The sequence below is a fragment of the Papaver somniferum genome, chromosome 6, assembly GCF_003573695.1.
Source record: "Papaver somniferum cultivar HN1 chromosome 6, ASM357369v1, whole genome shotgun sequence".
NCBI lineage: Eukaryota > Viridiplantae > Streptophyta > Magnoliopsida > Ranunculales > Papaveraceae > Papaver > Papaver somniferum.
In genome coordinates this window covers 100,373,519-100,398,287 of record NC_039363.1, presented here as the reverse complement: position 1 = coordinate 100,398,287, position 24,769 = coordinate 100,373,519, and the positions used below count along the sequence as shown (strand labels likewise).

Here is a 24,769-nt window from a genome sequence, read left to right as displayed (position 1 = left end):
GCCGTGTGAAGCTCATAAATACAGCTATACATATCCAAAAGAGAGTGGCACAGGCACTCATTAGGTTTCCAGCACATCCTTTGAATTCCTTACGGAATGCGGATATATCAAAGTATAACATTTTAAATACTGGAACTGTAATATCGATTTTACGGTTTTCACCCTAAGCTACCACCATCAATAACGTGATAAAGTGTCATACGAGCCGTACAATTCAGTAATTCGTAAATACACGTATAATTCGTTTTAGGCTGGAAATTTGCGAATCTAAATCGTAATTTATACGAACCGATTCGCGGATTATACATACGGGTAAAATCCGCGAACTTACTACCTAAACACTTAGATAACACCAACGTAACACGAGTATTTTATTCATTTATATTGTTGTTTTTTTTGTGGAGACAAACAAAGCAAGAGAAAAGCAAAAACACATACACAAACTTAATTAACATATTACAAAGAGAGACCATCCTCAATTATAGAGGAGGATAACTTGGACAAGGAATAAGAAGAAATCCATGCATATTACTAGGTAGCTAGCTAAGACAATCTCTAATTCCTCGTCTCCACATACACCTTGTGATTTTGATCACAACAACAATAACATAAGTAGCTCGAGATCGTACATGCAGTACTTGATAAGCCCGGCCTTAATCTTTAGTAAGATAGATATCCATCCGATTATGAGGGAGGAGGGAAGCAAGTAGCTGCCGACACTGATTTCCGTTTGCACCAAGAAGAAGAATACCGTTTGTATCATTTTGATGCACGCTACATACATTAGCCGGTACCTGCTGGAGGATGGTAATTAAACTCGCATCGATTGGAGTATAAGACTAAATGGTATGCTAAAACTAAATTCAAAGATTAGTATATTTTGTCCAACAATGTCAAGACCTTTTGTAGTAATTGTTAGAAAACAATTAATAAAATATGATTTTTAAAGTTTTAATAAAAATTATAATTATTGTTTTTATTTGTGAATGAAAAAACTTATTAGTCCCACATCGTGGAGTTTTCACTTTTTACTTGTTTTAAGAGACTATATAAATTTTTTAGTACCACATCCGGGAGTTCATCTTGTTAAGTTGTATTATTCCATTATATAAAGAAATTCACTATTTTTGTAAAATCTATGGGAAAGGGGATTCTCTATTTTTTAGAGAGACCCCCAAGGAAAATATTTTATAGTGATTTCTTTAACGTTTGCGATTTTCCTTAATGGTTTTTTCGGAGTTGCCAAGCTCAAGTTGAGCATCTACTACATATGCTAGTAGTAGGTGTAGTATGGTGTTTTATCCTGGAGATATCCGTCCTGTGAGGGCTATAGCATCACTCTTGAGTGTAGCCGGGAGCTAATGTCTTAAGGACAACATGTTGAACACGTGACTCACTCTGTTTTTCCAAAGTTTTTCCTTGTTGCTGTTGCGGAGAATGGGGAGCTCGTCCGTTTCGTCAAATCGATCACTTCCATTATAAAGGAACTAAGTGTCAATAACTTTTGCTTATTTGATTTTTCCTTGTTTTTTTTATTATTGTACCCAACAATCTTAAGACATTAGAATTTGTAATAATCATGAATGTTAATTGTGGAGTGAAAAACAAAAAATGAATTTTTGGTCGGCTGTAGAGCTTCGAATTTTTCTCTTAACCTAGAAGGAATTTCGGTGAACCCTTTTGACATGATGTAGTAGACATCTTTATAGTTACCGATAGAAAATTCAGAATTTTTGGAATTGTAAAAGTATTTTTTTGATATTTTACAAAACAGAGAAACGTTCCTGAAAAATTCTGACGAGCAAAAATTTGTTGTTGACTAAATTAGTTTTAAAGGGGTAACATGAATTTTTTGAAATGGTGATTCAAACGAAGTTTTTAGATCTAGATGTTATCTTCAAAACTCATATTTTATTTTCCGATTCGGAACTAAGGTTTGTGAGATGTGGTGTATTAGGTGATTGGCCTAGTCAGAGTATAAACGAAGATTGTGACATGAAACTGGAAAGGGACATGGCTAACATGCGCATGTGAATGAACACAAGTCTTCCAAAGCTGACAAAGGCGAGAACATCAAGAAACTCTAAGCAAAGTCTTCATAACAAAAGTATTCGTAAAATTCATTCCGGCATTACTTTAATTAAAAATGATTGTTATGTTTGTAAAATTCCTGGCCACACGGCAGTAAATTATTGACAACATAAAAACCTTAATAAGTAGAAAGTTAATGATAATTTAGTTAAAACAAACTAGAACGAGTTCAGTGGCATGATGTCGGAAGTTATTTTAATAACCAATGTGAGAGAGACTAGTAGGTGGACTTTGGAGCCACTAAGAATGTTTGTTGAAACAAAGACATGTTCACCTCCTATCAGAGGATAGGGGATGTCGAGAAACTCTTTATGAGTAACTCATCTGCGACAGAAGTTGCATAAAAGGAAAAGTGATAGGTGTCTAAAACATCTTAATATTTATCTATTGTTTATGCTTTCTTCGTTGAGTTTTCTTGTAAATTACGTATCTTATGTTTGCTTTTGAGTGTTTAGTTACTTTGGAGTCATTTGGAACAAAAGAAGAAGAAACATAGCTTAAAAGGCAAAAAGGTGCAAATGCTGTTGGAGACGAACTATTTCTCATTATTTGCTTCTATTTCTTAATTTCTGTCTGAAAAGCATGTCGGCTTTAGTAATGCAAATATATATCTGAAAAGCACGACAGCTTTAGTGATGAAGAGACATTGAAGAGAATAAGTGAATTTGAGAAGTATTTGTTTTTCATGTTTTATTGAGTTTTCATTCATGTAGGGGATTGTTGGAAAACGATTAATAAGATATGATTTTTAAAGTTTTAATAAAAATTATAATTTATTGTTTTCTTTTGTGAATGAAAAAACTTATTAGTCCCACACCGTGGAGTTTCCACTTTTTAGTTGTTTTAAGAGACTATATAAGCTTTTTAGTCCCACATCGGGGAGTTCATCTTTTTAAGTTGTATTATTCCATTATATAAAGAAATTCACTACGTTTGTAAAATCTATGGGAAAGGGGATTCTCTATTTTTTAGAGAGACCCCCAAGGGAAAATATTTTATAGTGATTTCTTTAACGTTTGTGATTTTTCTTAATGGTTTTTTCGGAGTTGCCAAGCTCAAGTTGAGTATCTACGACATATGCTAGTAGTAGGTGTAGTAGGGTGTTTTATCCTGGAGATATCCGTCCTGTGAGGGCTATAGCATTTAAACACGTGACTCACTCAGTTTTTCCTTGTTGTTGTTGCGGAGAATGGTGAGCTCGTCCGTTTCGTCAAATCGATCACTTCCATTATAAAAGAGCTAAGTTTCAATAACTTTTGCTTATTTGATATTTCCTTGTTTTTGATTATTGCACCCAACAATAATATGCGGCGGACGTATTACAATGAGTTTCCAAATGCCATCAAAGATTAATACGAAATTAACAGTATGGCCTGAAACCGATTTTGGTCTTTGGTTAGGGACGGTTTCCCCATGAGTCATAGGCACATTACTAACTACAACAATAAGAAGAACAGAAAGGACAATCAGAAATGAGAAAGAAGAAGAGATATTAGCCATTGTCACTGATTTATTATGAAACTAGCTTGTTCTTCTCTTGAGGTATTGTCGTATTGAGATACATGAATTTATAGAGGGGTACAGTTCGTGGGGAGATAAGAAGATATTTAATTGTTTTTTATCAGCAAATTGGTGTCATGATCCATGTTTAAATTATATCTATAGTGCGGTGACCACTGTTTGGATTGAACCTTTCTTTGAGCCATTTTTGACATATTAATTCTCGTTAATGTGTAGGTGGTTCTTAACCCGGAAATGGATGTTGTGTTGCTAGAAATAGTACTTGAGTGGAGTTGTTGATAAAATGATTAATACAAAAAAATAAAAATAAAAAGTCCCGCAAATCTCACCAGTGCTAAAATCCGAATGGAGACTAAAATCTCACCAGGATCATTCCTCACTGTTGATGTACAAAATGTCGTCCTTCGATATCTGCGTCGGTCGGTTGTTTGTTCTATTGGCTCTCCTTCGATCAGGATATGATTCACCTCGCTTCTTCAAGACAAATGCCGAATACAGGTAAGCTACTTCCCATTCATCTGGTGATAGAGTGCATGTGACCTGATTTCCATCACTCAAGGCACCAAGGCGCCGCATAAGCTCAGCAAATTCTGGCCTTCTCATGTACTCGTCCACAAATTCATGGAAATTCTTCACGAAAACAAGCTCCAAACCATACTCTTCTGCCAGTGACTTGAAAACAGGAAAAGGAACAATCCATTCAGGACAATCAACAGCATCCTCCAAATGGAACTTGTACTTTATACCAAATGGAGTCTTATGATCATATTCCTCGTCGAAACTTATCGAGTAGACGCTATTGCCAAAAGTCAGTCCCTGCGCTTCTCTAAGCTTTTGTATAATGACATTCGCATCTGGCATTGTACCAATGAAAATCCCGCCTGGACGAAGCAAGGCAGACACATTGGCCAAGGCTCGTCGTGCACGAGCCTCAGTAGACCAAGAGTAATGCATGGCAAACTGGCAACTGCAAATATCAAATGGTCCATCATCCCTCAAAACTGCATCCAAGCGCACCTCAAAGCAATCAGCACATAAGAGGCGTGCAGGGAACGTAAACCTACTACGACCGCGACGCTGATGATGATTGTTTTGATCCCCGTTGTAACGTGTTCTACAGTCTTGTATGGAGCCTTGGGCTATATCAATACCAACGTAATATCCAACCCTTGCTTTGTCCCACTTGATCAAATCACCACCCTTACCGCAAGCAAGATCTAAAACAACATCTCCAGGGCGAGTGTAGAGCTGAATTAAAACACTCTTGATCCAATTATTAAGCTTTTTCAAATGGATGATTGGACTGGCTTCTCGTTCTGAATAAGTCTGATTCGACCTTGCACTGTAATGGTCAGCAACTCTTCGTGCCAAATCCTTATCTTCTTCTTCTTGATACTGCGAACCGCCATTACGATCTATTCTTTGAGAAGTTGAAGCAGATTCATATGCTCTCCTCATTGTTGGGGTTTTGATAGAATCGGAAGCAAAATAAGAAAATATTAGAAGAGGATTTTGGATTTTCCCTCTTGTGTGATATGAAAGAGGAGCTAAGGATGAATGCGTATTATAGCTTAGATGTTGATACGCGGTTTGCCAAACTTGCCAAATATTAGGCGGCCGCTTTGAATGTCATGCAGGAATTATTCTGCCATACAGATTTCCTTAAATTTCATGCCTATATAGAGGCCTAGCGAGGTTCTTTCCTTTTCTTAGATATCTTCAAATTTAGGGTTCGAGAAGAGAAGACTGTGCGCTGCTATTTTTCCGAGGGATAAAGTAGAATGGAAATAGAACAGATTTATGTTGCTGTTGGTGTTTTAGTATTAACACTTGTGTTTTTCTTTTTGATTCGCTTATTTTAAGCGTTCCAAATCTGATACGATTGTTCTTGCTGGGTTAAGTGGGAGCGGGGAAACTGTTCTCTTTTATCAGCTTCGAGATGGCTCAGACTCAGAGTCAGAACTCAAAGAGAAAACTGTTACATCCATGGAACCAAATGAAGGAGATTTTGTGCTGCACTCTGAATTCTCTAAGAAAGGCAGGATAAGGCCTGTCCGTGTAATTGATGTTCCTGGAGACTCTCGACTTCGACTAAAGCTTGACGAATACTTGCCTCAAGCAGCTGGTCTTATCTTTGTCGTTGATGCTGTGGGCTTTTTGCCAAACTGTCGTGCAACTGCGGCGTACCTGTATGAAATTTTGACTAATGCGCTTGTTGTGAAGAAGAAAGTCCCTGTGCTTATAATGTGCAACAAAACCGACAAAAAGAATGCCGACACCAAGGAGTTTATCATGAAGCAACTGGAAAAGGAAATAGAAGAGTTGCGGGCATCAAGAACTGCCATATCTGCTGCTGATATGTCTACTACTGAGTATGCACTCGGTGTGGCTGGCGAGACTTTCAAGTTTTCTCAGTGTCGTAACAAGGTGAGTGTTGGAGAATCATCTGGGCTCAAAGGGAATATATGGCAGGTTGAGCTTTTCATAAGAGAAAAAGAGGGTTGGAAATAGTATTTCTAGGCTATCTTTTATCCAACCTATTTTCATATGTGCGAAAATACTCTTGTGGGATTAGTGTTAAATTAGTGTTAATTTAATTAATTAGTTGTTAATGATTGTAGTTAGTTTACTGTTAATTTAGGATAACAATTTTCTTTTTAAAGATAGTTAGTGAGTTATTTTAGAAAAAGGAGGAAAGAAGAAGAAGAGGAGGAATTTTTTCTTTTCTTTCTTTGTGACCTTTGTGATTATTGAGAGATGTGTGATACAAATTCGAATGAGGAAGGTGAATCTTCATCACGTAAAGCTAAGAAAATACATATCAATTACGATGGAGATCCAGACATGGTATATTTATTGGATTATGAAAATGATTTTACCCAAACTCAACTTTTTTCTCAAGCTCAAGATGATGCCTTTATGGAGCCAAATCCCGAGGATGAGTACATGGATGAGGAACTCAATGCTAATAATACACAGGTATGGTTGTAGATGTTGTTTAATTTCAGTTTTCTAACTTGATTTCACCAAAAGTTATGATTTTTGCAACTAGTTCGGCGCAACAGAGATAGGTTCGGCAGATAAGATGTATGCCGAACCTTAAGAAATAAGAACAGTTCGGTTTCTGCGATTGAGATATATATACGCCGAACTGTCATTCAATTATTTTCACGCCAAATAATTTTCCTGGTTCGGCTTAAAAGTGATGTGCTAATATAAGCCGAACCTAATACAAAAAAAATATATGAGTTGCAGTGTAATGTTCGGCTTACACGTGATCCAGCCGAACAGTAATTTTTGTTTTCATAAATTTCAAGTCTTATGGTTCGGCTTATAATATTAGTTCCCAATAAGCTGAATCCATGTTTGACAAGTAGTTCGGCTTTATAAGTCATACATGAATTAGTCGAACCTTTAGCTCGGCTTTCATAGAGTACTGCGTGTGAGCCGAACCTGACCCAAAAATTGTGCGATATTGTTGTAGATTGTTCCTGAAATGGAAACTATGGAGGATCAACCACCGCCTATTGATGTCATTCATGAAGATACTAAAGATCACTTCCAAACTGACTTGGTAGGTAACGTAGTTTATGTTTTTATTAATTTTCAAGTATGTTGTATGCAAAATCATTAATAAAACTTAAGTTTTGTACTTGTGGAAAACTAAAGAAGAAGTTGTTAAATGGGTTGAGGAACATGCTTGGAAAATCAATTGCGTCCTAGTTAAAGGTAGACAAAGCCGAAAGGAGCGGGTTGAGATGATCTGTGAGAGGGGTAGGGAGAAAGTAAGCAAGAACAAAAAAGGTAAGCCATATGTTGGGAAGACCGGTAAAAAAATATAAGACTAAAGCAAGGAAGATAAATTGTCCCTTCAAGATCGTCTTAAATTGGAACATAAATGAAAGAGTTTTCACAATGAATAAAGATATGGATTGCCGTCATAACCACCCACGTCCAAAGGATCTTCATGGACATTATAGATACGGAAGACTCAAAGCTCATGAATATGCGGAGGTAGATAAAATGACACGAGCACGTATGGCACCCTCTAAAATTCTTAGCAAGTTGAAGGCGGATGATAAGAATAACAAGACTACGTTGCAACAAATCTATAACGCGAGAAGTACTTTGAGAAGAAAGGATGTGCAAGGTAGGTTGGTGATGGAAAAATTATTGTGGTTGGCGCAAAAGAAGAACTATGCTTGCCAAAAGAAATTGGATGAATTCTGCCATGTGACGCACCTTTTTATTGCCCATCCGGAATGCGTAAAGTTGGCGTTATGCTTCCCACAAGTTCTCATATTGGATTGCACTTACAAGACCAATAAATATGAGATGCCCTTGATGAACGTTGTTGGTCATACGTCAACCAAGTCACCTTTCACCGTTGCTTTTTGTTTTTTGCATGATGAGTTGAAAGAAATCTATGTTTGGGCATTGGAACAAGTCAAGTTAATCTTCCGGGAGGATGCTCTTCCAAAGATCATGGTAACCGACTAAGATTCGGCATTGATGTTTGCTATAAGGAAGGTATTTCTGAATGCGCAAAACTTTCTTTGTACCTTTCATGTATGGAATAATGTTAGGAAAAAATGCCAAGGGATAATCCAACCGCTCAAGTTGAAAGAGCTAGAGAAGATTGCTACATTACCGGATGGAGAACGAGAAGTGAAGAAGAAAGAATTCAAGAAAGCATATGAGGCTAATGAAAGGATGTCGGCATGTTTCTCCAATGAATGGGATGCTTTAACTTGGTCCATCACCGAAGAAGTGTACGAAGAAAATATTGCAAAACTCATTGCGAATTGGGGCGTCAAATACCCGGAAATCATTATATATTTACGCAAGCAATTCTTGGATACCAACGCACGTAGATTTGTTAGTGCATTTAAAAACTACCACAAGCACTTCGAAAACCAAGATACAAGTATGGTAGAGTCGTCTCACTATCGTTTGAAGAGGAGTCTATTTGGGTGCGTGGACACGTTCGTCACGGTGTTTGACGCAATGGAAGACTATTTCATGAGTGATTTTATAAGAATTAGAACGTTATTCGAAAAAAGTCTAATGATGAAGCATGATGATTTCCCGGATGATAAGTGGCTCCGGGGACTAACCCATAGGGTCTCTCATTTGTGTATTGAACTTATAATGAAGTAAGAGGATTTGATGGACAAAATGGATGCTAACTCCCAAGAAGAGTGTGTTTGTAAAATGAGGGAAAGCATGGGACTTCCGTGTCGGCATGAACTACTTCGGTACAAGGATTGTCTTATACCTTTTGAGGATATTGATCCTCATTGGAAACAATTGAGTTGTGATCCTATGCCCGACGAGGACGACGATGTAGAGATTTGGGACACACCTTATGGAAAAAGGTTGGTCGAAATGTATCGTGGGATGTTGCAACCTCAAAAACAAATCTTATGGGACAACATGACGCCAATCCTCTATCCTCACACCCAACAAGGTATATTAGAACCGGAAAAGGGTCCACAAAAAGGTAGGTCACCCGCGAAAGAAACCCGAAAAGTGCAGAGAGCAAAAGCGTATGCTCTTTCCAAAAAACCCACACCTACCACAAGGGATCCATGCGGGGTCGAGTACCATGATGCAAAGTACGAAGAAGAGAAGAATGCAATAGAGAAGTTAGATAAGATGGATGAAGTGAAGCTATCAAAGAAACGTGGTCGACCGAGCAAGGATAAAGGTGAAACAAGTAACAAAGAAGTTAAGAATAGTGGTCCTCTATGTCCTCCCCCATTGGAAGGAGACGTAAAGCTTAAGGGTAAAATGTTTCCATCTCAACAAATGGAAACAACAAAGACGACTCCGGTGCCCAAGCAAAAGGAGAAAAAAAACATATATGCGGAAGGGAAAATGAAGGGTCCTAAGAGAGATTGTTTGGGGAATTATTTGAGACCTTCTAATATGATTTACAAAAACTACTTGGAGAACCTACCCGAAGCCATTCATGAGTTTATTATATCCATCGACGATGTCGAATGGGATGGCAATTGTGGTTTCCATGTCACCGCGGAACAACTAGGACCTTTTAAAGATGGGAACCAACCGGTTTCCTTAGGGGACGAAGTAAATTATATTCGTAAAATATTGTTACAAACTCTACGCCGAAACAGGGACTTCTACAAGTCAATGATGCGAGGTGGCGGAGACCAAGGGGTCGCACAAGAGTTCATTAGTTTTGAACGGCGTTTACATGGGTATATCGTCATCACAAGTGATCATTGGATGCAAATGCCGGTATGTGGGTTTTTAATCGCGGAGACCTTTAATTTTGTTGTTCATTCTTTTGCGAGGGCCGGAAGTTGTTACACCTACACGCCTCCAACAAAGCCTTGCAATGAGAGTGTGAAAGATAGAAGACTTGTTATTGCATTTGTTCAAGGCTGCCATTATATCGGTCTTAAGCTTAGACCCGTTTGCCCAATACCTCCATTATGTCCTTTAGCCTTTTGGCCTGTTTTTTAAGTAAATTACTGTATGGATTGGTGTGCAAATTACGCTACGGAGATGGAGCTTTGGAGAAGTTTGCATCCACCTCTTCCACCCGGACTAGTGTGTCTAATGGATGATGAGGATGAAGAAGATGTTTTTGAGGATGATGAAGAAGATGTTTTTGAAGATGACGAAGAAGATGTTGTAAGGTTAAGATCACCCTAGTACTTAATCCATTGGATATATATATTTTTTTTGCATTTTTTTTTCATTGGATGACGAAGAAGATGTTGAAGATGAGATTATGAATGCTACATAATGTATCCTAAAGCGCATCTTATGAATTGAATATATTTTGTGGTTTTTTAACTTGTTTGTTGGTGCAAAGATTTGAAGAAAAAGAACTTTTAGTGTATGGTTAGGCTAACCAGTAAAAATATATTTGAGTCAATCCTTGCATATAAAAAAAAGTATTTCCCAAGTGTCAAGGTTCGGCTTAAATAAGACCATTCTTGTGAGTCGAACTCAGATGAAGCACATTTTGGCAACATACAGTGTAATGTTCGGCTTATTAGGGAACATAAATAATAAGCCGATCTTGTCTTGGCTTCCCAAGTGTTATGGTTCGGCTTACATATGACAACTTTTTTGTGCCGAACTAGAATGCTGCTAATTATCCCAACACACAGTGTAAGGTTCGGCTTATTCGTAATATTCAATAATAAGCCGATCTTGAGAAGATTTCAGAAATTTTATGGTTCAGCTTATATGTAATTTAATTATACAGCCGAAACATATTAGTTGAACCTGCAAACGAGATTAAATTACCTAAATTGTTTGAAATCATAAAATCACCATTACAAATTAACCATTATAAAATCACTAACTATTACAAAGTAACAATTACAAGAATTTAATAATCAAAACGAGTTATGACAAACTTCCTAAGGATGTTGTAGTGAGCTTGGTATTTGAAATTTTTTCCTTTCCATCTTCGCCATTCCTCCATAGCTCGAACAACAACCGCATCATTTGTTTCACCTTTAAGCCGATATCGATTGACAATCCGAACCATAGCTATGAAGTCCCTAACTTTATTTTTTAATTGTTTCGATTTGACAAAAAAGTGATGCCCTATCCCGGATGTTAGGATTACCTGTTTCATTGGTGAAGGCTTCATAAATTCTGACCAAGTAGTACATACTCATTAGACCCTTTACCCGTTGCTCGGCACCCTTCTCCGGATAATACGTTACGTAATGTTTGCAAAGACATAAATCTTCTTCTAGAGTATACTTAGGACTAGACTCTGCCATTTTGTGCTTTGATAATGATATATCATATGTGGCTATATATATGCTTGACGGATTGTACTATTTGTAACGGATATATTTTCAAATGTTGTTTAAATCTATATGGTTCGGCTAATAAGTCTTTTATATTACAAGCCGAACTACACTTAACATACCATCTCCAACGGCTAGTTCTCAAAGGTTTTGAATTCTAGCTTCCTAAATAAAAAGGAAAGAGAAGTTAGTTTTATAAAAAGAAAACTAAACAACTCTATAATGGAACATTAAGATTTTTGATTACTCACTTTTTCTTCATTAGTTTCGCTTGGATGATATTGATTAACCCATCCTAATATTCTGATGTAATCTTTCATCGTATAACGGATTTTTCGGAATCTTTCGGCTAATTCCGAACGCGTACGATGTTTTGGATTTCCATCTAACCGAAAATGGAATTCTTTTACTTTTTTCCAAAACAGCGAATAGTGCACATCAGAATGTTCACCATAAATACGATAAGTCCTAATGAAAGCTCTAACAAACAACTTATCATCTTCTACGGTGAATGATTCCATGAATTAGTTAAGCAGACCCAATGCTATGAATAGAATACTATATAGAGAAAAAACCATAACGGATCTTTTTTATGGAAAAAGAAAAAAAAAGTCGGTGTATTTTCCAGAAAACAGTGTAATGTTCGGCTCATATTAACGATTTCCTTAAGAGCCGAACTTGTTGAATTCAGGGTTCGGCTGATTCGCGCATAGCATAATCAGCCGAATCAGATGCGCAGAAACCTAAATATTGTTAAAGGCAACAGGTTCGGCAACTACGAAAATAGTAATTTGAGCCGAACCAATATCCTTTATGTTGATTCAAAGACCAGCAAATATTCGAACCAAACATATAAAATCATTGAAAAATACATTAAAACATATGATTCAAGGTACTCAACAAAACATAACAAACTAAGTGTATTTAACAAAACATAACAAACTAAGTGTGCTTCACGACTCATAACAAAGAAAGTGTACTTAAGAAAGAAAATCCAGACATTCAAGGAAGTTTACACATCCAAACTTATAGTTCACTGACCACGACCTCTTTTCCCTTTAGGACGTACATTCTCACCCTCTTCACCAGTTGGCTCGCCCCTAGCAGATCCACTTGAGCCTTTACCTTCTTGTCGTGGTCTCTTGCTCGTCAGCCTTTTTTCTGGTTTATTTGGTCCTTTTCCTTTGTTTATGACTGCATCCCACTGGTTGTACCAATCCTCTTGCTCCTCCACTTTCATCTTAGTTTTGCAAGAAATTCTTTTCTTCAAAGTTCTTAACAACTCCTTACCCGCCGCAAACTGGTTCCATTTAAAGGTCGAAGAACTTTAATATTTAAGAAGTAACAATTAAACAAGTAAAAACTGAAAACATCACTTACCATTGTTTTATATGCCTTTTGAATGTCAATAGCCTTGGACTTCTTTTTGGCAACCTTTGTCTTATCCCTGTCAGCTATAACTTGACTTTCTCTATTGATAATCAACGGATGTGAAATTTCATTATACCAATCCATATAGCCTGGCTCAACTTGTGGAGGACCGTCACTCAAAATATGCAAGTGGTTCATATTTAACTTGTTGGTTTACAACCTTCTCCAGTACTCTAAGGTTGGTTCTGGATCATATTTGGGGGACCACGAAGAGGTGGCGCTTTTAGTCCCATTGGAATCCAATGGCAACAACCTAAACTTATCGTTAACCACTGGGAGCGTTTGGACAGATCCTAATTGACGTAGTACTCGACGAGGATCATATATTACAAAACCATCGTGATAAAATAAAGGTCCATAGTACATACCTATCGGCACATGATTATCTTGAACAACATAATCTTCTTGAACATCTCTCAAATATGGGTAAAATACGACGTCACTCCCATCCAAAGAGTCTAATTTCTCTCTCAAGTTAATAAACACTTCATTCTTATTTATTTTCTTGGTTTCCTAAAGCTCACATCGAGCCGATGTTGGCATCGTATTAACCCAACTTTCATGTACTTTGGCCAATTTCAATTTCGGGAAATGGTCATATACCCACACCTACATAGATAATGCAACAATGATGAAAATATCCTCCAACAAAGAAACTGAATTCCTATTGTTCATCAAGAATTCTGGGAATATTTACCAAAAAAAAATATGCTTGACCTTCCAGGGGAGTGTAAGGTTCGGCACAAAAGTAGAATTTTCGTACGTGCCGAACCTTCACAGTACAAGGATCGGCTTGTGTTGTAGTTTCGATTTTGAGCCGAACCTTACACTGAACTACCAATATTTTATTTTAAAAAAATTAAATTTGAACAAAAAATTCAAATGTAATGAAGATAATTACCTGAAGTATAGTGAAATTTCCTCCAATATTTGTACTTGCCAACCTAGATGCTTGTGCGAGTTGATTGAGTATGTAGGCAAGTGACGTTGTCCCCCAAGCATAACTATTAACGGAGTGAACATCCTTGAAAAATTGCAGATATTGAGCACTCACCTTGTTCCCAGAAAGGTCTGGAAAGATATCTCTTCCAAGAGTGTACAACATATATGTTGTAGCAGTTTGCTTCACTAACTCTTCGGTCATCACCAACTTTCCATCTTCAACCCTCTTCGTTGTATCTGAAAAATAGTTTTTCAACCTCAACAACTAGAACTTCTTGTTTTTATTGTTGGATCCACCTTTATCATCATGGGTAGAAGTGACATCTCTCACAGAACAACAAAACTCTAGTTCGGTTATTGATCTTGGCCAACCTAGAGTTTCCTCCGCCAACTTATACAACTCATTCCAACTCATATTATAAAACGTTGCATCCACGCTTTCGCCGGTGACACTAAGGCCCGTAATCTTATTCGCGTCGTCAGGAGTGATTGTCATTTCGCCAAAGGGGAGATGAAATGTGTAAGTCTCAGGAGAAAATCTCTCGACAAAGGCGGAGGCTGTCACTCTATCATATTCCTGATGACCATATCTAACGGCAGGCCATAAACCAGAGGCTTCCACTATAGCAATCACTTCAGGAACCTCTTTAAACAAATCCAAATGTGCAGCCCTTTGATGTCTCAAAACCCGTACCGCACGACAATGGTCAGGAGTCTCATATATCCTCTTAGCCCAAGATTCTGTGTAACCAATCAATACTTTTCCTCCATCGGCTGGAAGACCGCGTGGTAAACCATCCTCTCGTGCATCTATTACATCATCATCATCAGGAATGTGAAACCCAACAACACGAGGTGTAGCATCTTTCTTCTATGGTTGTTGTTGTTCTTCCACTTCAGGTTGATCTTCCACATCTGGTTGATTTTCTAGGTTTTTCATTTTACCCTTTTGGTTCCTATACATAGTACAAAAGTATAAATAAGTATAATCCTATAGAATACATGTCATATCCTTAATTGACATCTCGCCAAAGGGGAGACGAAATGTGTAAGTCTCCGGACAGAATCTCTCATAAAATGCTGAGTTTGTAACTGCATCAAATTCCTCTTGTGCATAGAAAATAGCAGGCCATAAACCATAGCCTTGTACTAAATCCACCACCTCAGGAGACTCTTTGAAAATATCCCAATGTGCGGCGCTTTGGTGTCTAAGTAGGCGGACTGCATCCCTGTGATCCGGAGTCTTGTAAATTCTCTTCGCCCATGACTCCTTGTAGCCAATCAACACTCTTCCACCATCTTCAGGGAGACCATGGGGCAAACCATCCATGCGAGGACATATCACATTATCCGGATGAGGAATGTGCTTACCTGTCTCCCTTGATGTAACAACTTTCTCTTGTTCTTGTTCTAGTTCTTCTTCTTCTTGACCTTCCTCACCAACATCTTCATCATTGTCATGCTCTTGTTCTACAGGCAAAGAGGAAGTCGTGTCAATTCCCCTTTTCCATGCATGTAAGTTCTTTGTGCCACCACCTCGAGGTTTGGGAGTTTTTGAGTTAGAAGGAGTCACTTCCATTGTTCTCCTTTTAAGCTTGTCTTTGAATTTTGCCGGATGGGTGCTAAAACAAATGACAAACCTAAATTAGTTTTCCAAATTAAATAAATATGATTCTACTACACAATTTGATAACTCACCTATAAGTGGACAAGTTTACAGGAAGTTATTGGCCATACACAGTGTAAAGTTCGGCACATTCGATATTTATCAATATGAGCCGAACATGGTGCCCAATAGTTTTAGCCATGATCAGACAAAAGTTCGGCACATTCGATATTTATCACAATGAGCCGAACAATGTACCCAAAAGTATTATATCGGTTATTAAATAATGGTATTCAAGTTCGGCTGATTATCATACAAGTTTTATTGTGCCTAACTCACTAGTTCGGCTCATACGATATTCAAAATATAACAAGTTTTCATCCGAACTGTTCTTCGTCTTTATAAAAAAAATAAGTTCGGTTGCTACATTTTAGCCGAACACTACTCTGAAACTAACAAAAACCTAGACGAATCATCGATTACATGTCATAAATCAACGAAATACGTAAAAATAAACAATGGGTTTGTGGGAAATACCTTTCTATGTGCAATTTTAAAGAATCAGCCTTTATTTCTCCCTCTCCAACACCAATCGATCCACTATCCTCTTCATCTCCATCTTTTCCAAAAACCCTAGATTGAGATGCTACAGAAACAACACCAGGATTCGGCATCATATTTTTTGGGCATCGTTTAACACCAGGTGTCATGTATGTGTTTAATAGAGAACTTAATCGAACAAAGAAATTTTAAGAATTTTCAGAAATTTTGGAGAAGAAGATGAGAAAAAGAGGGAGAGAGAAGTGTTTTTGGTTTTTAAAACTTTAATTTATTTATTTTAAGTAACGGTTTAGTGGATTAATGAGTGGGTTAATTAGTGGGTAACGGTTAATTAGTGGGAGGGTAGTTAATTAGGGAATGGGTTAATTAGTTGGAAAGTTTTAGGATTAGAATTTAATTAAGTGGAAGGGTAGTAATGTAATTTAAACCACGTAATGGTATTACAATAACTTTAGCATCACTAGGACACCCCTTAGCAGTTTGCATTGGATGGCATCATAGCTCTATATGCCCCAAAATTATAATGTATGCCCCAAATGAGGGTTCTTATTTTGATGATTAATTCTTAGAAGTGAAAAATACTATAACCCCTCTACTATATGGATTCAATATATAGAAGCCCCACAAAATGGATCCTTCACTATCAACTCCATACTTTCATTTTTTGATATTTCTAGGCCCAGAACTTTATTTTTGAATTCTTCCGGATTGCTGATATCGGCAACATTTTTAATAAATCTAAAAATACCAAAACTAACCTCTACTATTTATTGTCGTTTTATACAGTAACAGAAACAAAAAATCAAATCATTTTTTTAGCTCTCTCTTCTCTCTGCTCTCGTAGATTTTTTCTTCAGAAACAGAATTGGAATTTTTTCTTCACACGAATTGTTGCATTGAAGAACAAGAGTTCGTTAGTTTGTTGTGTTGAAGACGAGATGAAGAACAACAATTTATTAAATTTTTTTTGTCAACTTGTTGATGTTATTCACTGGTTTTCAGATCTGACGAGAGTGAGTAGATGAATTGAAGAAAAACAAATAGGTTTGTATCAATTTATCTTTTCTGTTTGTATCAAATACATTTGATTCACTAGTTTTTCTGATCGATTTTTTGATTTCGATCTTCTACTGATTTCCGTATTTTTTTTTGTTTGGATTTTGTTGAGTCTGAGAAGAGGAAGAAGACAGGTTGGAATAGAGAAATCAATCTATGTGTGTTTACGATCTAGTTTTGAATTCTATTGATTTCGGTTTTTATGATTTGAATCTTTCTTATTTCGTTTTTTTTTTTTTTTTTTTTTTTTTTTTTTTTTTTTTTTTTTTTTTTTTTTTTTTTTTTTTTTTGATTTGGTTGATACTGATAACAGGATTTGGTTTATACTGAGAAGAGGAAGAGAAATAACATTATTTCAGAAGAAGGAAAACAACAAATCTAGGTACGAATTTTATTTTGGTTTGATTTCATAACTTTTTCAAAAAAAATTTGATTATTTGTTGTTCTTGCATGTCCGATCTGAGAATTTGTTGTGGATTTGTTGTTTTATTTTTTGTTGATATTGAAAGGAGTATGAAGAAACAATTTTTTTTCAGAATAACTACTTCAGATTGATTTAGACATGTTGTTTTTTTTTTGTTACAGTATCTGTAACTTGAGGTTACACATATATATCCTGTTGTATTTTAATCATGTGTAAAGAGGATGAAGATACAATTTTGTTTCAGAATTACAACAATTTTGTTTCAGAAGGAAAACAATTTTGTTTCAAAAGGAAAATAGTTGATGTAGAGATGTTGTTTTTTGTTACAGTATGTGTAACTTGAGGTTACACATTTATATCATGTTGTATTTTTAGCATGTGTAAAGAGGGTGAAGATACAGTTTTATTTCAGAAGAACAACAATTTTGTTTCAGAAGGAAAACAATTGATGTAGAGATGTTGTTTTTTGTTACAGTATATGTATCTTGAGATTACATATATATATATATCATGTTGTATTTTTAGCATGTGTAATTTGAAGTTACACATATATATCCTGTTTCATGTGTATTTGTAAACAGTTCTAGCATTTGTATCTTTTAAGACATATATTTTACTCATATTTCTCTTGTTTTCCTTTTGTTGAGTATGTTGATTGCTCATTTTATGTTTATCTTGCCGCATAGGAATTGTGTTTGTTTGTTTTTTGATATTTTTATTGTATGTTTATATTTTTCAGGTTGTCATGGCTGTTGTGAGTTGCGTTGAACATGGAACATGGAAACTTCCAATAGTGGTTTGTTTTGGTTTGGAACATGGAAATTTCCAATAAATCTGCCAGGGTTTAAATATGCAGCTGATCTTAGTTTTTATTATACAAACATCACAAGTCTTTTTGGCTCATTTTTTTGCTTTAGTTTGTTATTGCTTTAATAACAAGAACGAGTAGATAGATTTGTGATCCAAATTCAAATTTTTGTTCATACAATTTGTACTTGAGAATATTTTAATTGTTGTTCTTAAAGAGAAAAAAAAATGAGAGTTGGAATGAATAAGAAATAAACAGACTCAGAATGGAACAAGCTATATTTATGCGTAACTGCGAGTTACACATGCTAATTGGATGTGTAGACACAAGTTACACATGTTAAGTGGATATGTAGAAAAAAGTTACACATGCTAATTGGATGTGTAGATGAAAGTCACACATGCTAATTGGAAAAAAAAATATAGTAAATGCAAGTTACACATGCTAATTGGATGTGTAAACGAAAGTCGCACATGCTAATTGAAAGAAAAAACAGACTCAGAACTAGAACACACTATATTTCAGTTACACATGCTAATTAGATGTGTAGATGCAAGTTACACATGCTTACTGGGTGTGTAGATACAAGTTACACATGCTAATTGGATGTGTAGAAGAAAGTTACACATGTTGTACATCGACACATAAAACAGTAACAAAATTATAGTTACAGACAACAACCAATATCTATTAAAAAATTTCCTTTGATTGAACAAGATCATTAATAATAAATACAAATTTAAGCATAATATTCAATGTAGACAAGATAATCACTCAATGTAGACAAAAAAGAAAAAAAAATACAAAACATTACTCTTAAATCAAATTTTATAGGCGGATCACTCAATGTTGATCTCAGTTCTTCGCTTTCAACAATTGATTTCACTCAAATCTCACTTTCACTAGATCTTATACCACCACTACCACCGGTACCATCAATACTCCTGTAACCACCATCACCACTGTAAGAAGAGTGCCATAACTAGAAATGCAAGCTAATTAATATAAAACTTATCATATAACAATCACCAGCATAACCACTACATCAATATCATGTCAGCTACATACTTTTAGTGCCATCCAAGATCATATATACCTACTCTCAATATCATGCATATGTAATCTGAATAATTTAAGTACAAACACAGTTTTATGAGTATAACCTACAGATCAGGGCATTTCAATACAACTTTGTAAGAGAAATTCATATTCATCTGATTGTATGAATGTGTAACTTCGAGTTACACATGCTAATTGAATGTGTAAAAGAAAGTTACACATGCTAATTGGATGTGTAGAGGAAAGTTACACAAGCTAATTGGATGTGTAGACGCAAGTTACACATGCAAATTGGACATGTATACGTCAGCTACACATGTTACAAGCATGGCATGAGATCAAATTTAGTTCATGACATCATCACAAGCAAAACTCAGAAGTAAAAATCACAAAAGAACACTAACATTATATCATCACAAACGATTGAAAGATTAATACATGTTAATGTAGGATCTTTTTCAGGTTTTCTCTTTCTTTCTTTCATCATCGTAGATAAATAATAGTTCAAAAATGAATCTGCAGTTGTTCTTCTTCTCCGATCTAGTTTGAAACTGAATTTACGGTTGCTCTTTCTTCTCCGATCTGTAAAAATAATATTATCAGTAACAAATTTGATCAACACGAATTAAAAAGTAACAATAGGAATCAAAATCGAATTAATCAGCAACAACAGGAATCAAAATCAAATTAATCAGTAAGAACACGAATCAAAATCAAATTAGTCAGTAACAACAACAATCAAGCAAGACAGAAATTTTTGAATCAACACGAATTAATCAGTAACAACAGGAATCAAAATCGAGGAAAAAGAAGTTAACATTAAACAGGAAGAAGAAGTAAAGATTAAACAGGAAGAAGAAGAAGATTGATCGAAACCCTACCTTTATTTTCTTCTTCTGATGTTTGTTTTGAGTATGATAGATCGATTCTTTGGTGATTCTGAATGTGAATTTTGTTTTCGGTTCGATCTGGAAAAAAAAATCTCTGCAATTCTAGATCGGAAGGTTTCTCAGGTGAGATCTGGTTTCTCTCTCTTCAAATGAAAATAAATATGTCTGTTTGAGAGAAAACCTATGTTAGATACTTATATAGTGAAGGTCAATCTGGCCATTTCAATCTCTATTAAAATTTGTTTTTAATTAGGGGCCTGGTTTTAAAACTCTTTTAACTAGGAGCATCATATTATGAGTTATCCATGGATGGGGCCTAGGCCTAAGTTTCCATTCTTAAAAACTCCGCTGAGGTGTTGCATGTTTGTCTTAGTTTGATGTTTCTCAAACTAGGAATTACCAATAGGTACTATTATAGTGATACTAGTTAGTGGCAGGTCCACCCACTAAAGCCCAGTAACTAGAGGTCCATAATAAAAAGAAAACATAAAAATGGACCCAATTTTTTAATCCCAGGTCCTGTACACGTGCGGGACAAATCATGTGAAATTTTCAAATACCTAAACTACCCTTCCAATCCCATATTTAAGCAGCCTATTTCAAAGTTTCTAAAAAAAGATACCAGCGAATTCACATCCGAGTTTCTGCTCTCTTTCTTCTTCTCGCGTTTGGACTAGGGTTTCTGAAGATTTCTTTAGTGATTTTAACAGGTATGTTGCTTAATCTTTTCTATTTTCTTCTTTCTGCTACAGTTTCATGGAGATCGGTTGTGTTCTTTTTGTTTTTTATGAATCTTGTTCGTATTTATTCAGTTATTTGGGTAGATTGTTAAGTTTTTAGCTTTCGATTTGATTATCTTTCTGTTTTCTTTTCAAAATCATGTTTGTTTTCACTTTCAGATCGTATTATCCAGCAGTACATATATGACATACTCGTTGTTTCTGCTACAGTTTTTGAATCATGTTTAAGATTTGAATTTTGGATCATGGAGATCGGTTGTGTTCTGTTTGTTTTTTATGAATCTTGTTCGTATTTATTCAGTTATTTGGTTAGATTGTTAAGTTTTTAGCTTATTTTAGCTTTCGATTTGATTATATTTCTGTTTTCTTTTCAAAATCATGTTTGTTTTCACTTTCAGATCGTATTATCCAGCAGTACATATATGACATACTCATTGTTTCTGCTACAGTTTTTGAATCATGTTTAAGATTTGAATTTTGGATCATCGAGATCGGTTGTGTTCTGTTTGTTTTTAATGAATCTTGTTCGTATTTATTCAGTTATTTGGTTAGATTGTTAAGTTTTTAGCTTATTTTAGCTTTCGATTTGATTATATTTCTGTTTTCTTTTCAAAATGAGGTTTGTTTTCACTTTCAGATCGTATTATCCAGCAGTACATATATGACATACTCATTGTTTATGCTCTTGGATTCTGTTTCTTGCATAGATCTCTCACTTTTTTTTAGTTTGACCCATCAGTACGTATGTAAAATACCGTATTACGTGCTTCGATTCTGCTGTTTCTCCTAGATTCTTAATTATTATTTGTCATGCAGTTGATTTTGTAGTTCATGAATCTGCAGTACATATATGGCATACTCATAGAAACTGCTCTTAGAATCTGTTTCTTGCATAGATCTCTCACTTTTTTTAGTTTGACCCATCAGTACGTATGTGAAATACTGTATTTTAATACTGTTACATCTTTGTCACATTTGCAGGTTCAAAACATGTCTGATGCAGAGTGTTCCAATCCAAATACCTACTGCTATGCATACATTTATTATAATCATCATCATTTTGCTCACCTGGTTACTTTTAAGTCTAGTATTGATGACCTGAAATTTCTTATTTGTGAAAACTGGAGAACCTTGAACCCTTCTGAGATTATCATCACTTATGTTGAGAATGGTGTCAAAGTGCCTGTGATTGCTGACTTTCAACTTCATGGTCTCGCTGCCTTGCAATTTTCAAAGAAATCAACGTTCTTTGAGCTGCATGTGGATTTTCTTTCTGCTGGTGGATGTAGTTCCTCTACATTCAGCGACGTCGACAACAATTCAGAACTGATTAGGGCAGATAGAGATAGTTATTAAACTGATGGAAAAGAAATTGTTAAACCTCTTCTTTCAGATGGGTGGGAGAATGTTTTTGATGATCCGAACAAGCTTTTTCGTGGTGGTGTTGATGCTGTTCGGTTGGCCTGTCAAAAGTATTGTTTGAAGACTGAGTATCGCGTAACAAAGGTGAAGAATGATTGTGAAAGGTTCACAATGAAATGCAGTGAAGTACCATGCACTTGGATGATCCATGCAGTTGCTATTGATTCTACTTGCGATGTGTTTAGGATAAAAAAGTATGTTGGGAGGAACACTTGTGGAGCTGGTGTGAAGTTGAGAAGTCCTAAAGTATCGAAGAAGCTGGTACACAACCTTATTCATGATCGTGTGATGCACAACCCACTTATCAAGCCTCGCGAAATTGAAGATTATATAAAAGTTGGTGCTGGTGTTAATATCAAATATCACCATGCATATCATGGTTTGGAACGGTCACACCATGAAATTTTTGGGAATGATGTAAAGTCTTACTCTGATATGGTTTGGTGGGTGAATTCATTGAAAGAAACAAATCCTGGCTATTATGTGGATTTTCAGTTTAACCATGCAACTCAGACATTTGAAAGGTTATTCATTGCAATAGGCGCTTGTATTGAAGGTTATAGACTTTGTCGACCAATGATTTTTGTTGATGCAACTTTTCTGACCGGGAGATTTAGAGGTACCCTTATGGCTGCTACTTGTCTGAATGGGAATCAAGGCAAGTGCTCTTTGTTACGTTTTAATTGTTATTATTTACAAGTTATTCACTGCTTTTTATCGTTGGAACTTTTTGAGTATACCATTTATGTACTGAAAAGTTATTGTGTCTAACACACACTAATTCATATATGTAAGCATAAGACCTTTATTTGAGTACAATATGTCTATTATGTACTGGAAATTCTTAGTCTATTTTCTAGTACATAATATATGTTACATCTATTAATATAACAACATATTTAGTGACAGTATATAATATATGTGTTGTTTGTTTTTTGCAGGTTTTTATCCGCTAGCCTTTGCATTGGTCCCAGGATAGGATGTTGACAATTGGGATTGGTTTATGTGCAATCTTAGCAACATTGTTGATGACCGTCCTATCACCTTTATGTCTGATCGTCATGAAGGATTGTTGAGGGATATTCCTAAATACTTTCCTACTTCCCATCATGGCTATTGTTACTACCACTTGCAAGGAAACTTACCAATCAGGAAATCGGACGAGAAGTACAAAGAAGTTATGGCTTGTTTCAAAAAAGCAACTTATGCTCTCACACCAGCAAGATATGAAGAAGCACTAATGGAAATGGAGTTAATGGGAAGGCCTGGGGTTGCTGAGTATTGCCGCAATATGCCTAGGGAACATTGGTCCAGCGCGTTCTTCACTGGCTGTATATTTGGTCAGACTACATCAAGCGTTGCTGAGTCCTTCAATAATTGGATTCGGAAAGACAAGAGGTTGCCTGCCTGCGCCCTCGTTGACATGATCAGGTTTGTGTGTGTTTTTTTTTTGTTGGTGTTTTCTTTGTTTTTGGTTCATTTTTTTTTTGTTCAAAATTTATTACAGGTGTTCTTTTTGTTCCATTCATAGGTTACGCGTTATGGAGTTGATGAATGAACGTCGCGAAATGAGTCTTTTGATGGACCCAGAGAAGCTCACTCCTACCTACGAGGCGTTACTTAAAGAACATATTCAAATTGGTCGAGTTTGGAATGTTACTCAGTCATCTGCGTATGAGTATGAGATTCATTCACCTAGGTTAGCTTTATCCCATAAAACAACTTTTACTGTACTATAGCATACATGTAGGAGTGAATCATATGTTTTGTTTTTTTGTATTTGTTTGCAGTGCTGCTATATGTACTGCTTTTAAGTTATTTGTGCTGAAAAGCTTTTTACGCATCTGCAGGTCTCACACTGTTGATCTGCTGAACAAGACTTGCACCTGCCAAAGATGGCGTGTTTATGGTTTTCCATGCTCTCATGCTACAGCAGCTATTTCTGCCAAGGGTGATCGATACGTAGATTATATCGAAGACTACTTCAAAGTTACAAATTTTCAGCAGCTGTATTCAATTGCTATCAGACCAATCCCCAACTACAACAGGCCAGAGCAGTATCTGCCAGAGGATACTATTTTTCCACCCCATCCACGAGTTCCACCAGGTAGGCCAAAGGGAAATCGTATCAAGAATGCATGGGAGAAAGCTAGGAAGTCCGTCCGTTGTTCCAACTGCAAGAAGAAAACTCACCACAACAAGGCAACGTGCACTGTCATTCCTTCATACCCATGAGTTTTAGATTTTCAGTTCTCCCTTATTAGTTCTATTGGTCACAATGCAGATTCTGTTTTGCGCATCATTTTAAACACTTTTGTTCGCTTTTTTTAGAGTGCTGAAATTATGTACTGTTTGATATCTTTCTGGGACAAGGTACTTTGTGCTCATTTAAGACTCTTTTAATGGTACTTTG

At 36.0% G+C, this 24,769-nt stretch overlaps 2 protein-coding genes and 1 pseudogene across 2 annotated transcripts; 2 read left to right on the top strand and 1 right to left on the bottom strand.

Moving 5' to 3' along the window:
• Nucleotides 1–3,949: 3,949 nt before the first annotated feature.
• LOC113285965 (mRNA cap guanine-N7 methyltransferase 1-like) lies at nt 3,950–5,121 on the bottom strand. The gene has a single exon (XM_026534696.1). It carries the CDS (start codon nt 5,068–5,070, stop codon nt 3,982–3,984), a length of 1,089 nt encoding a protein of 362 aa, XP_026390481.1. The 5' UTR covers nt 5,071–5,121; the 3' UTR covers nt 3,950–3,981.
• A 272-nt stretch (nt 5,122–5,393) lies between these two features.
• On the top strand, nt 5,394–6,123 carry LOC113291198 (annotated as a pseudogene).
• A 17,994-nt stretch (nt 6,124–24,117) lies between these two features.
• Nucleotides 24,118–24,591, top strand: LOC113291197. Its single transcript, XM_026540758.1, has one exon. The coding sequence runs from the start codon at nt 24,118–24,120 to the stop codon at nt 24,589–24,591; it is 474 nt and encodes a 157-aa protein (XP_026396543.1).
• Nucleotides 24,592–24,769: the final 178 nt, after the last annotated feature.

Bases quoted from the DNA above. Each gene is read 5' to 3' on its own strand.
- LOC113285965 (XM_026534696.1), bottom strand. From the start codon at position 5,070: ATGAGGAGAGCATATGAATCTGCTTCAACTTCTCAAAGAATAGATCGT.
- LOC113291197 (XM_026540758.1), top strand. From the start codon at position 24,118: ATGTTTTGTTTTTTTGTATTTGTTTGCAGTGCTGCTATATGTACTGCT.